At 58.3% G+C, this 14,432-nt stretch overlaps 3 protein-coding genes across 3 annotated transcripts; 2 read left to right on the top strand and 1 right to left on the bottom strand.

Annotated features, from left to right (window-relative positions):
• Window positions 1-1,626: 1,626 nt before the first annotated feature.
• Window positions 1,627-5,169, top strand: SLS55_004856 (uncharacterized protein; the record flags this gene model as incomplete). Its single annotated transcript, XM_066776308.1, has 8 exons — window positions 1,627-1,660; window positions 1,722-1,800; window positions 1,872-3,412; window positions 3,472-3,640; window positions 3,902-4,412; window positions 4,465-4,550; window positions 4,615-4,759; window positions 4,846-5,169. 8 exons carry the CDS (start codon window positions 1,627-1,629, stop codon window positions 5,167-5,169), a joined length of 2,889 nt encoding a protein of 962 aa, XP_066634189.1.
• A 2,116-nt stretch (window positions 5,170-7,285) lies between these two features.
• Window positions 7,286-8,441, bottom strand: SLS55_004855 (uncharacterized protein; the record flags this gene model as incomplete). Its single annotated transcript, XM_066776307.1, has 2 exons — window positions 7,286-7,978; window positions 8,085-8,441. The coding sequence occupies 2 exons, from the start codon at window positions 8,439-8,441 to the stop codon at window positions 7,286-7,288; spliced, it is 1,050 nt and encodes a 349-aa protein (XP_066634188.1).
• Window positions 8,442-12,560: 4,119 nt separating this feature from the next.
• SLS55_004854 (uncharacterized protein) lies at window positions 12,561-13,778 on the top strand (the record flags this gene model as incomplete). The annotated part of the gene is made up of 1 exon (XM_066776306.1): window positions 12,561-13,778. The coding sequence occupies one exon, from the start codon at window positions 12,561-12,563 to the stop codon at window positions 13,776-13,778; it is 1,218 nt and encodes a 405-aa protein (XP_066634187.1).
• Between the last annotated feature and the right edge of the window lie 654 nt (window positions 13,779-14,432).

Below are 14,432 nucleotides of genomic sequence, written 5' to 3'. Positions count from 1 at the left end.
ACTCCAGGCCAGCATCGAGTACATGCGTTACCTTGAGCGCTGTGTTTCTGAGTTGAAAGCGGCAAATAGGGCAAAGCGTTCCTCCGAATCGCCGCCGCAGCAACAGCCGTTGACGGAAACAACGCAGTGGCACCCGCCGACTACCGTGGAGGATTATGAAGAATCGGAGGAGGATCAGGACGAAGACATGTCCGATGCTGGTTGCCCTGCCGCGACAACACCGAATGCGCAGACTGCACAACCGCCCTTCCCCGGGCCGCCCTCCAGCACAACATCACCTACCATATACCCCACAGACCGGGGGCACTTCTCCGCACAGGCCTCGCCAGCAATATTCCCCGCAGATGGCGGCCACAGACGATTGAGTTCGCTCACCGCATCGCCAAACATCTTCGGTAACCCGCCGCACCGCTTCTCCTTCTCGGCGCATTCGACCACGACGTCTCCGTCGATTCTCCCCTCTCCATCGGTGGTTGGCCAGCCGGACAGCGGATCGAGGCATCAAAGCTTTGCGTTGACGAGCCCGGCGTTGGGGCCCCAGCCAGATTCTCGGGAGGATCACGAGGCGACAGCGGCGCTGTTGATGCTGAACAGCGATCGCAGGTCGTGGAGCGGTGCGAACTCGACGGCGTCGACGCCGGTGTCACGGGGCATGAGTGTGAAGGATCTTTTGAGCGGTTGATGAGCGGTCGTCTTTCGAGACGCCACGGCGCTTCCAACGCTCCACTTGCATCGACGGCATCTTGGGGTAGTGCGACCGACATGCGGCGGGCGAGCTACCAGAGCTTGGGTTCCTGGGTGGAGAAGACTGCATTGCATGGTGACTGGGTCGAGCCAAAAGGTTGGAGTTTAACGTTTGATATGTTGTGCATTATTTCCCTGCTTCGACGCAATTCTCGGGCCTTGTTTCCGTAGCTGTGCTTGGCAGCCGGCACGCGAGTAATCTCCCATGCTCCATGCTCCACGTCGCGCGCCCTCGCCTTGTGTTCTGCGCCGGTGCAAATAATGCAGCTGGGGCCGCGTGCACGCATAGCTGGGCGGGTAAATGTGCACTCGCACCAGCGCGTCATTGGCGCGAGGGGGCGCCCTGTACGTACAACTGGAACGCGGCGATCGGCGGTGGTTGGTGGTGCGGGCCTCCCTTGACATCACGGACGTGGGGTTGCTGCATTAGCCAGTCTTCCAGAACGCCGCATCGCGCGCAGAGACGGGGCAGGCACCCAGGCTTCGGCGCGCTGCTCAAATGCGGGACCTGCCCGTCGGGCTCGTCGCTTGGCAGGAGGCCAGGGAACTCGATCCTTCGTGAGCGGTGCTGGCCGCGCGCGCTCAGCGCTCAGGTCACGGCGGTTGATGCGACTCGCGCTGCGTGCTTAGCGATGGCCTGCTTGCGCCGCAGCCCTGCACCTCATCCACCACGCCCACGCCCCATGGCACAAGTCCCGGCCGCTGCCTCCACCACCGCTCCGCCCTCAACCACCCACCGCACCCCAGCCTCCTGCCGCCCCGGCTCTCGCGACTCTTCTCCACGCCGACCCTGCGCTCCGCGAGCTCCGTGAGCTCAGCCCCCGCTGCGTGTTGCCCAACTCGCATGCTTGACCTCCGCTGCGCGCGGCTCCGAGCAGTGGGATGGGGCGCAACGCGCGCAAGCGTATCTCATACGGTAATCCACCCTTGCACGCCAGCCCAGTTATATGTAAACTCTCGTCTGACCGCTGCCGCAGTCTTGCCTCTCGCCAACTCCGCAGGCGGCCACCGTCTCGGCGTCAATGGCCTCGCTGTAGATCCTTATAACTCCATCCTGTACGTCATCCCCATCCTTCCCGCCGCTTCCTCCTCCGCCGAAGCGCTGACCGTCGCCCACCCCCAAACAGCTATTCCGGCGGCAGGGACGGCGTTATCTGCGCCTGGGACACGCACCTCGACCTGCGACCCGCCCAGGAGCGCGAAGGCTACGGCTCGCTCGGCGGCCTCGACGACGCGCCGCCCGCCCCCAAACCGGCGACAACGTTCCGACAGCAGGTGCAGGCGCATACGCACTGGATCAACGACATTACCCTCGCCCAGAACAACGAGGCTCTCGTTTCCGCCTCCTCCGACATCTCCGTGAAGCTCTGGCGGCCCGCCGCCCACGATGCCCTTCCGCCGCAGACCATCGGCCTGCACAGCGACTATGTGAAGACGCTCGCCTCGCCCAGCCCTACCGCCAATTGGGTTGCCTCCGGTGGTCTCGATCGCAAGATAAACCTGTGGGATCTCAATGGCGGCGGCAAGACGTTGCAGATTGCCGTCGGCGATGACGAGAGCACCGCCAAGGGGTCTGTCTACGCGCTCGCCGCCACGAACTCGATGATCGCGAGCGGTGGTCCCGAGAGCATTGTCCGGGTATGGGATTCAAGATCCGGCAAGCGCATTACCAAATTCGTGGGACATACGGACAACGTTCGGGATATCCTGATTGCCAAAGAAGGTGACACGATCATGACGGCGTCGTCTGATCAGACGGTCAAGGTGTGGTCCATGACCGCGGGTAGGTGCATGTATACCCTGACCATGCACAACGACAGCGTGTGGTCGCTGTACTCGGATCACCCGCAGCTTTCCGTCTTCTACTCCAGTGACCGCTCTGGACTTGTCGCCAAGACGGATGTTAGAGGCTGCATCGAGATGGATGAAGGATTGTCGGTTGCGGTTTGCCAGGAGCATGGAGGTGTGGCCAAGGCTGTTGTGGCCGGTGATTACGTATGGACTGCAACCTCCAGCTCTAGCATAAACCGTTGGCAGGATGTGAACACCGAAGCCGACGTCCAGCTCCCGGATAAAGGGCACCATCGATTGAGTTCCGCCACGACCCGCACGCGCATCCCGTCTCCGACCTCCCCGACTGGCCCGCCGTCCATGTCCATAGCGCCGCCGGCGGAAAAAATCCCCAGGAACGCGCTCTTGCATATGTCGAACGCCGCGTCTTTCCACCTTTTCCGGGATCGCGATCAAGAATCTGCGACGATGCAGTCTGCTGTAAGCTTCAGGAAGCCGGTGGATTTTGCGGACGACGAGGTGAAGGGACCGACGCCGATGAGGTCATTGCCTGATTTCTCGATCGAGGGACAGAACGGTCTGATCAAGCATTTCTTGTTAAACGACCGGAGACGGGTCCTCACCTTGGACACTGCCGGAGAAGTCATGCTTTGGGACCTTCTGAAATGCGCGCCGATCAAGTCGTTTGGCAAACGCCACCTTGAAGACGTGGCCCCGGAGATCAACACCACAGAGACGGTTGCGCATTGGTGCGCTGTCGACACAAGAACGGGTAGTTTGACATGTGTCCTAGAGGAGAATTATTGCTTCGATGCGGAAATGTATGCAGATGAACTGCATCTGGAGGAGACGATCGAGTTCAGAGAAGATCAGAGAAGTAAGTTTATTCCAGGGACGCAAAAATTTTCAAGGGTACCAGTCACTAACTTAGGATAGTCAACCTTGGAAAGTGGATACTACGATATCTCTTCGCCAACCTGATTGACGAAGAAATCAAAAGGGATGAGTCTTTCCGGCAGCAGATTCTCTTGGAAAAGAAGCAGCAGCGAAAATCACCAGGTACTATCGAGATACCTGAGACGCACATGAACGGCTGGAAAGACGGGTCTGGGCCTTCATCTGCCACCACTCTGCGAGCTAACAATGGATTTCATCTTCCCGTCACGACACCGGGACTGGCCATTGGCGTTGCCACTCCTGGCGGTCATTCTCACGCGCACACACATCAACCCACTCATCATCTGCCGCCAACCGCCGAGGAGAGTACCCAGCTTGAGCAGACGATGTCTGGTGAAAGCAAGGGGAGGAGTTCTGGAGACTATTTTTCCACGAGCCCCCGAACCCAATCCGCGACAACACCGAGTAGCGCCAGCCAGCCCCGGAAGTCTGGCGAGACGCAGTCGCCGACCGAGGGAGACAAGGAGAACGGCAAAGAAAGCACCATGTTTGGCCGCAAGTTCAAGATGTCTTTTGGCGGCATGAAGAAACTGGGTCGGACAACAACATCAGATACTACCAGCAAACCGTCCATAGAGTCGCCCACGGACACGCCTGAGGAATCTGACTCGCACACTTCGAAGAGTGAGGATCGTGTCATCGAAGACAATCTTCTCGGAGTAATTCAGACCATGCGCCATCGTTATGAGGATGAGCTTCAAGGGGGTGCTCAAAACCTGACGTCCGCAATCACACCTAGTTTGGCCAACGAAACGCCAGTGTTGAAGCCCCCAATTGCAACGTCGATTCTGATCCAAGAGGATAGACCGGACTCTGGTGGGGTGGCAGATCTGTTCGAGGGCACTGTCAGTTCTCTCGGACAGCAGGCGGATTTCATTGAAAAGGTGGCGCCGAAGTGGTTGGGTGAAGTCTTACTGAAGGTATGGTGCCTCTTGCACGACTGGAGACCCAGTGCTGACACTGTTACTGCAGAATACCATCCCCTTCAAGGAGATCGTCAAGGTCTCGTTCATCCTCGAGCCGTACCAGAATATTCTGCCTGCTATCGCGTCAGACGGGTGAGTCCAAAATTTGGACAACAAGCTGAGCGCCGGCCCCGACTTGCTAACGTTAGTCCTTCAGAAATAACCGTCTCAACGCCAACAGAATGCTCCGCGCCCGCAAGATCATGGCCTACGTCGCTGAGCGCATCGAGCCTCCGCCGGAGCAGCCCGATCCCAACGCACTAAGACCAGAAGAATACCTTGAGCTCTACTGCAATAACCAGGTACGTCTACACCCCGTCCATGTTTTTCATCAATGTCTCCCCTACAATCGGATCCGAACTCCTTCGTTGTTAACCCCCCTATCCAGCTTATCCCCCCGACCATGACCCTCGCCACCATCCGCGCGCACGTCTGGCGCGGTGGCGGCGACGTCATCCTCTACTACAAGGCCAACGGCCGCAAGGAGATCCGGCACGCGCAGCCCTCGCCGCCCGAGGGCCCGCATCCGCCTTACGCGCCCCCGGAAAACAACATCCCGTTGAGCCCTCCGACGACGCCCGGCGTAATGAGCCCCGGACCGAGTGCGTTCGTGCCCGGTAGCAGTCCGGCGAGGAGCCCGAGGTCGAGCGGGGAAGGGGGTTCGAGGGGCGTGCCGGGAGTGTATGATCCCGGCAAGGCTATGCCGCCTTGATTGAGCTTCGGAAGTTGCTCGGTACTGGTCGTTGGTGCGGTAGACATACGGCATATCTTGCACGTTTTGCTGCTGCTGCTGCTGTTGTTGTCGTTATCGTTGGGTAGAAGGGCATTCTTGGGTCTTGACGATCTTCTTTCTGATCGAAGACTTTTTTTGTGATTTCTTCGTTGGAGGAGAGCGGAGATACCATGGTTGTTTTGGGATTCGTATGCTGGAGAGCTTTTCATGGACGATGGATGGGAAAGGTAGGGAGGGAAGAGAAGATGGTAAGGTAAGGTGAGTAAATAGTGGTTCATATTCCCCATTTTGGGGGATCCTCCTTCCTTGGAGGACGAGGGGGAGGGGGAGGTAGATAAACGGTGAGTGCTGGGGGAGGATTTTTCTTCTTCGGTTCCTTGTAGCATATTCGAAATAAGAAAAGACTTTTTTACTTTTCAAGATGGGTGTTTGATGGAGCGCTTGCGCGGAGTGTCGGGTCCGAAAAATGAAGACTTCAACCCTCTATCCCCTCCTTCCCCTTTTTCGCTGACACGCGGCAAGTCATATCGTCGTGAGGCTGTCCGGCGACTGCTGCGCGCCTGCCATTGCAACTCGTCCGCCTAGCCTCGCTGCAGGGTCCGCGCGCGTGGTCTTTGCTTTCCTTGTCTCGTTACAAGCGCGCATGTGCCATCGCTGGCCAAGGTGGCTTCGGAAGCTCCTTATAAGTTGCGGCTCGATCGTCCTGGTTGAAGGTTTCCATCATCCGTCAACACTACACAGTAGGGGTTTTACTGGCGTTCACGAACATGGAAATACTTGTTGCTTCGTGTGGTCTCAAAATCCAACTGACTTCGGGCGTCGTGGCGGAGGACTCATTGTGGTAATTGATATTCTCGTTCGAGGGGAGACGTTGGAAGGCGCTAGTGCGCGGTGTTTGTATGATGATGATGATGATGATGATGATGATGATGATGAATAGCGGTGGGGTAAGGTGCTGGGATGCAGCATTTCTATGAGATGAAGCCGAGCATGAAGTTTGAGACTATTTACTACCGAGAAGAAAAAAGTGACGATGATGAATAACAACGTTCTGGGACATCATTGAAGTGAAGCGCTCGGAAAGAAGATATCCAATTTCCAGTCCGCCCAGATGCCTCGCGAACAAATAGAAGGAGAACGGGAAAACGAAGCCCAGCACACAGTGCGCAAATTGGACCCTTCGGGAGTATCGAATATGGCTTAATTGTTACATACTTCAAGGTTGCAACAATGAGAGACAAGACTCATTATATGAAGCATTAATTAGAGGGTCATCGGTCTTGGAACGCACGGATCGGTAGGGCCGCCCGTCCACGTGTAGGTACCGTCATCTGCAGTCACAGCATACACCGTATCCAAGAGGCCACACGTGCCTGAGGAAACATTGGCTTTTCGTGCTCACTTCTGAAACGAAGGCCCCATCAACAACCGACTAAGCTCAACCTTTTTCTTTTCTACGCCTCGTCTTGAATATGCCTATCCAACAAGCTCTCGCCGTTGCTTTATTTCGCAGGATTGGCTGTTGTCATCTTCGAGGTTCAGTGATCCAATTAGCTCCATGACACAGTCGATTTTCTGGCATGATGGATGAAAGGATCGGAAGCTCAAAGGTATGTTGATAAATACATTTGATCGTTAGATTGATATCAAAAGCTTGTTGGGACAGGCTACAACTTATGGTCGTTGAGCAGACAGGCAAAGATATGGTTTTCAGTGAACAACGACGGTAGAGGTTTCAACCCCAGAACTGCCTCACCAATGACACTGCAACCGATTCACGTGCGTGATTGAATTCTACAACAAGGAGCGTCTGTGAATTCGAGAGTTTGTATTTGTATAACTTTTCGCGTATTTGGCTCATCTGCCCATACGGTAAGGAAGTAACGCTGTAATAATCTCCCACAACTGCTTCATTAAGCCAACGCTCGACTTTCTGTCGATATAGTGCCTGGCTTGCCGTCAGTATTGCTGTTCCTGGCTCACTCCTGGCAATTTGATTAATCACTCATGCTCCGGCCACACAGGACAGAATGACAAATTTCAAATGCAGCTTCTCCCATACCTACATACACACCACCAACGACCTTCCAATCCCTTAAGCAAACGCACTCCCCAGCGCATCATACCCGGCCTGATCCACCGCCAGGACGCTGCCATGCCTTAAATCCGCCGGCCAAGCGCTCTTATCCGCCGCCGTCCACGAGCCGGCCTCGACATCCTCGCTCACAAACGGCGCATAGCCATCGCCGCCGAAGAAGTCCAGCAGCAGATACGCCTTGCCGTCGACGGCATTGTCCCAGTACGCGGCGGGGCCCTCGACGTCCTGCTGGATGATGGCGTCGGCGCCGCCGGGGCGCGTCCACGTGCCGAACAGGCCGTCGGAGCTGATCTCGGTGAAGACGTTCGTCGCCGACTCGTTCTTGATGAAGCGGGCGTACCCCTCGCCGCCCAGCGGCAGGAACGTCAGGTCGATGACGGAGCTGGGCGAGTAGTCGACGTAGTCGACGGGCGCCTCGAACGTCTTGAAGTCGGCCGTGTAGGCCGCCCGGATCTTGGTGGCCGACGGCGTGCCCGTGTGGCCCGTGTCGGCGGCGTCGTAGAACTTGCTCGACCAGTGCACCAGGTACTTGCCCTCGGCCGCGTCCCACAGCGCCTCGGGCGCCCACACCATGCCCGCCGTCGCGTCCTCGACGTCGACGAGGCGCTCGCCCGTCCACGTGACGAGGTCGGTGGACTCCCACACGAGGATGCCGCGCGAGCCGGTGCGTTGGGCGGCGTCCCAGGTGGTCTGTGATTGCTTCGGTCAGCTGGTTGTCAAGTATTTTTACGAATTCACGTTGCCAATTTTTTTTTGAGCGGGTGCTCTTTAAGAGTATAGGAAAGGCCTGATATACCTTTCCAATGTCCAAATCGGTCCCGATGATGTACCACTTCTTCCCTGCTTCGTCGCCGCCGCCAGCAATGATGGTAGGATCCCTCACGCCGCCCGTTCCCAGCGTGGGCACTATGACGGCGTCACCGCCATTGAGGGCGGAGAAAGAGAGCGGGTTGTTGCCGTTGCTGCGGTAGAAGTAGACGCTGGGCTCGTCGCCCAGGAAGAAGGCGCCCAGGTAGCCGACGAGGCTCGGGTCCGCGCGCTTGCTGACGGCAGTGGCAGTGTACTCGCTGAAGTCTAGAGCCTGGAAGGTGGGAGCCGCGGTGGCGATGGATGCGCAGAGCGCGGCGAGAACCGTTGGCTGGCAGAACTTCATCTTTTTTTTGGTGAGGGGCCTGTTGAATCGCTGGACCGGGGAGAAGTTGGACGGCGTGAGGACCGGGCGTGAAAGGAAGTAAACCAACGGGCGGGGCGAAGCCTACTTAAACGGTGTTCGTCTCAGATGTTGTCATGTCACCCCGGCGGTGGGCATTGCTGGTGACGTGCGCTTGCGGGCCGGTGGACGGAGCTCCGCTGTGGGCGAACGGCCATGTTTTAGGCGGAAATGGAGAGCGGCAGGTTGGAGTTCTATAATTGGATCGAGGGTTAAGGTTGCGAGAGACGAGCGAGTGTCTTGCTCCGGTGGGCGCCCAGAGGCCGAGGAGCCATATTGCGTTTATAGTCGCTGACAGAGTGGGGAGAAGCTGCGAACAGCCGAGCAGCTTCGCGCAGCGATTGGACGGGTGTATGGCCGGTCAGGTGTAGTGTCGTATTGTTTCCCCACGAGGTGGGTAAGTAGTGTAGTGAGGGGCGCCGCGTCGGGCCGAAGCCCATTTCGGAATCGCGGGGTAGCATTGGGCCAGGAACCCTCTGCGCCATTGACGTAACCCATCACCACCTTCCCTCTGCGCTTCTCTGGCCTTTTGCAAGGCAGGCTTGCTTGGGTAGAGGCCGTTGCGTTGGCGGGCCTCGTTCCGCCGCCTGTTTCGGAGAGCCATCTTTCAGGCCGTCCACATGATCGATCATCATACGGCGTGCCGAGTTTTGACTCGCGGGCCCTTGGGTTTGCGGCTCTTGCCGGATGTGGTGTTGTTCCATAAATCCAGATGGCTCATGATCAGCGCTCAGGGGCCATGGGACTGCTGACTTCTCCAGATTCATGCTGTACTGTTTCAACGTCGAACAGCATGGGCGCCGGCGGCTACAGCAGCTCTCGCATTGCCGTCCTTCCCCAGCCTGGTTCCTGCAGCATCTGCCTGCGCACAGATCAGCCAGCCGGAGTTATGCCAAGTGTTTGCAAACATACCGATTGAGCCTCTTGCATGATTCTCCATGTTTTGTTTTGCGACCGCTTGTGTTCTCCAACGGTGTTTCGGCAGTTTGGCAATGCAACCAGTACCACAAAGCAATAGCTCCCATCAATGCATGCGTGACGACAACGTGACCAGCGACATCCATTGGAATCATACTCGCATGCTTCGGAGTAGCGCGCACCGGTCGACTGTCGGTTATTCTCGAGAACGATTTCGTAGAGATGGCGGACCGCAACTCCTTTCTTTTGCGCCGCCCAGACTAGCCTCCGTATTACATACGGCAAGTTGAGAAAAAGAAAAGTAGTCAGCATATGCCGCATCCGGCAAAAGCAATTGACCAGTCGTTTCTTGTTCTACTCCCGGTCCTCAACGGCAGAAGTGACGACACAAGACATACCTGCCACACCCATTTCGCATTTGGTCTACTTCTGACAACTTAGACATATCCTGTAACAGATGCCTTGTCTCCGCAGGCGGCAGCGCGCAGCCTGTGATATGTCATCGTGCGCCCGCCCGTGTAACGGGAACATCGAAGGTTCCCCCCAGCCCTGAGCCCTGGGGCTGGGACGCGCTGCCTTCAGCTCCGCCAATTCCAGAGCTTGATCCTGTGCGATGGTGATTTCTGCAAAGAGCTGAGCTCAACGTCACACACCCCGTCTTGACAAAAAGTGCTTGGCTGTGCCCGTCGGCATCTTCCTGGTCTGTGGGTTTGCGACCCCCTGGTAGCCACCGATGTCGATCGAGACGCGGCTCTTGCATGCGCATACGCAGACGCGCGCTGATGTCCCAGCCAGCCAGTAATCTCGGCCCGCCTCACTCATGGTAGGTCATAGTCAAATCGAGACGCGACCCCTCTAACAACATCGTATCAGCAGCTGGCTTCGGGTGCGCGGTGCCCACGATCCAATGGGAGAATATCACCGTCGCATTTTCGCCCGCTCCAAGACAACCGTCGCGCCAGGGGAGTAAGCCAATCAGCCGGTGTGGTAGTAGGCGGCTATTGATAGTACGCCTTGTGTGATATCATTGCTGCTCTGGGCCATTCGGACGTCTGGAACTCACTGTCGTACCGACACGCGGGTCTGACAATAGCGGGAGATCCGGCACCAGCGACACAGCATTGCGACCGCGACTCTTCTGACCAATATGTGCGACTCACCACCTGCCCCTTTCTCCACGTGATACGTGTCTATTTGCGGACGGGTCGGATGAGGATGGCGAACGAAAAGCTCAACACGACTTGCACCGCCACACGACAACGTCATCGCCATGGGGCCATGGGCAGTCTCAACGGCAACCGGTCAATCCAGGCGCTTGACCGGCTGCAGATATGACTCCTCGGGCTGTCGTTTGGTTTGGGTCTGCGTGCATGACGCGAACCCTCAGCCCGGTTGACGTGGTTGAGGGCGGCAGGTTGCCGGTCAAGAGCCAACGGGCCTTGTCGCCCTGCCAGCCACCGGGCGCGTGGTTGAACCGCGCACCAATGATCCCAGCTCTTGCCGTTGTTTGCATCATCGCAGAGAAAACAATCGAAAGCATGAACAATGAGAGAAGAAAAAGACTGCAGGAATGCGTTGTACGCAGCCAGGGACAGACATGCCACTAGCGGGCCACCTCAGGCGACAAGGCCCAATCCCAACATCATGGCTGCTGGGAGAGGCGGGCGGCGGAAGCATGACAGCCTTCCGCGATGGTGCTGCGGGCCGGGCGAGCCAATCGACCGTGCACCTTCGTCGCGCGCACATGGCCGGAGCAAAAGCTGGCCGGGCCATGAGCGCGAAGGCAGCTAGGCTGAGACGCACGACGCGGGCCGGAGCTGGCGCAGTGCCATGCACGCCAATCAGCGGGCGGCCGCGAGGGATCTGGATGCCCCGCCAGCTGTCTTCTGCAGCGACGGCTCCCGGCTTTCGTGTGGACGGCGGGCTGGCATGCGCCTGGCAGGGCCGACTTGCGGTGGGCGCGCGACAGCGAGACAGGCGAAAATTTTTCATCCTCATCAAAACCACGAGTCGCAGGCGGCGGAGATTGCCCGTCTGGAACCGTCCGGACGCGGGAGGAATTGAGTGCGGCTCACCTGGATGTGCCCAGGGCGTCCCGGCAGCTGGAGGCGCCAGGGCCGCCGCGCGGCACGAGGTGCAAACGGGACGGGCTTCGCGGGGAGATGGGAGATGGCTGGAGCTGGAGGCAAACAGGGGAAGCGAAGCGAAGAGGCAGCAGAGAGGCGTGAGGTGTGGAGTTGCACAGGCACAGGCGCAGGCGCGGTGCGACGCGGCGCTCTTGCCGCATGAACCGTCAAGCTGAAGCGGCGAGGCAGGTGCGGGAGGGCGACGGCGTGGGCGGCAGCTGCGCGCGCCGGGAGTCAACGGCCGCAAGTGCTTACCAAAGCTCGCGAGCAGCCTCTGGCCGCTTCTGCGGCTGATTATTATTAGGCTGCATACAGCGTCCAGAGCAGTGGTGTGCAGCTGACCGCCGCGACTACTGCTACGTCGTTAAAAAGTGGCAGTCTGACGTCTCTCTCGCGACGGACCCACCGTCTTCACAGGGCGACGGATCTGCCGCGCATCAGTGGCTCTCACGCACTCTCACCGATCATTGATAGACCTGGGCCCGGCGGTGTGACGGCTGCTCCAAGGCACAAGAGCCCAAGGAAGGCCCCGGCACCGTGCCCAAGCGCCCACTCCAGCCACACGCGCACGGCCCCTTCCACTCTTAAACTTCCCCCAGGCTCGCTGGGAATCCCGGTCGCAAGGATTGTCCAGGTCGCGTCCACACAATAAAATCAATCCCGCCCGCCCGCCAGCCAGGCCACTTTGTCCCCTTTGGCCCTCGCCAACAAACCACCACCACGCAACCACCTTTCCTTCAGCGGATCGCCACGGTCCCTACGCCACCGAGCATCACACAGCCACGCTTCCAATGTTAAGAGAAAGAGACTCGGATTTCCCTCACTTCTCCGCGACCGAACCTCCCTCTCTTCTCCGCGCCGCTCTGCTCAGCTGCGCGCCCTTTATAACGCCGCATTCGCCACGGTGACGGGTCTATAACAGCACCCTGACCCGCTCCTCTCTCCGCAGACTTCCTCTGCACTCTCTCGCCATCTATTCCTGACGCCTCTCCTGGTCCGACCGGCGCCCTCCCTCGGAATGTACTCTTCTACGCCGTATACGGCCCCCCCGCCGGGCTACATGCCTTACGACTACATGCGCACTCCGCCCGTGTCGCCAACCCCCAACGGGCCCAGCTATTACTCGACCAGGTACTCGGTCCACACTGCGACCCCGTCGCCGCGAGCATCGCCGAAGCACCACTCTCGCCGCGCCAGCCAGTTTGATCCTCCGACCTACGGCTCGCGTGTCCCGCCGCAGTACGCATACTCGTACGCTTCGCCGCGCTTTACCCCGCGCGATTCGACGCCGCAAAGCGCCTACGAATATGTAAGTGGCTCCCGTACACGACCACGGAGTCGCAGTTACTACGCTCCGGACGGCGCGGCGTCGTGCGGCAAGTCTTGCGACTGCAAGCACTGCGCCTGCGGCGACAAGAATCGCTCGGCCCGTTCGCAATCCTACCGCAAGGTGGCCGTTGACGACGGCTATGACGACTACGCCTACCGCGGCAGCCCGCCGCCGCCATACGAACCGTACCAAAGTTATGCGTACAAAGACACTTACGAGAAGGTATACACCCAGGTTCCAGAGTACAAGGAGGCAGAGCCCACCCGCGCGCACGCTCGTCGCGCAACAACGTCGCGCCCTACCGCCAGCTCAACACCCAAGCGCTCCCCCACGGCAAAGCCGGCACCCAAGGCTACCGACGAGGACGCGCGTCGTGCGGGCATTCCGGCCGGCTACTCCTTCAAGAACTGGGACCCTACCGAAGACCCGATCCTCCTCCTCGGAAGCGTATTCGACGCCAACTCGCTCGGCAAGTGGATCTATGACTGGACCGTGTTCCACCATGGGCCGGCGACACCGATGTCCGAGATCGCGGGCGAGCTGTGGCTTTTGCTCATCCAATTGGCGGGCAAGGTCAAGCGGGCTGAAGAGGTCATGTCCAAGATCCGTAAGCAAGAGAACAGGGAATTGGTCGAGGACTTCTTGGAAAGTGGCGAAAGGCTCTGGGTCCGGTTCAGCAAGTTACTCAAGGTGTGCGAGGATTACATGTGGAAGGCGGCGAAACGTGAGGCGGGTGACAAGAAGCCCGTCTCGATGGGTAAGAACTCCGGGACCGAGTTCGTCGACACCGTCTTCGGACGCGACAGGGAACTGGAGAAGACGGAGAAGTTGATGACTGCGATGCGGCTGTGGTCGATGCGGTTCGACGCCAATTGCGAGCAGATCCTTCGATACCCTTCTGCTTAGACGCTGCCGTCAGAGTAAGCCTATGACTCACGGCTGATTTTTCCTTTATCGGGGTTCGTCGCCCTGGGTTTCTCTTTCCTCATGCTATTGGCTTCTGCTGAGATACCACTTTTGCGAGATTTCTTGGATTTCACTTCTAATGTAATTGTACGGGCAAGGCGTTCTCTTCATTTCTTTCCGCTTCTCTCAATTTCTCCAAGGTTCTGTCACTGGCTGTACACTATCAGGTCTGCCGAAGAGCGTGTGCATTTGGGGGTGGGCTTCAGTCATGCATTCACAGAGGCGCATCCCGACTGCTTCTTTCGAGTCATCTCCTTCTCTTTGTGTGCTTGAAAAGTTGGATACCTCATTCGCTGCTCTACATTTCCTTGGGTTTAGGCACCAGCGGCCTCTTGCTTCCTTGCTTTTTAGATCTACAGACTTGATAATGGCACAAGCGAAGGACCACTCGCGTGGTCTTTCTCTCACACTCTACCTGCTTCACACATGACCTCGTGACGGAGCTCCGGTGGCAGAGATATGCTGGCGCCTGGAAGATGAATCGCGACTGAGTTTGCTTCGCTTGATGTCTGGTGGACGGGCGGCCACGGACCAGCGCACGAAACCTGTCCAAACAGAAGGCAGGGACGGCCACACACACGCGCACACATGCAC

Source organism: Diplodia seriata (genome assembly GCF_021436955.1).
Source record: "Diplodia seriata strain FDS-637 chromosome Unknown scaffold_4, whole genome shotgun sequence".
Taxonomy (NCBI): Eukaryota; Fungi; Ascomycota; class Dothideomycetes; order Botryosphaeriales; family Botryosphaeriaceae; genus Diplodia; species Diplodia seriata.
The sequence above is the reverse complement of the archived record's forward strand: the minus strand, read 5'-3'. Positions and strand labels throughout refer to the sequence as shown.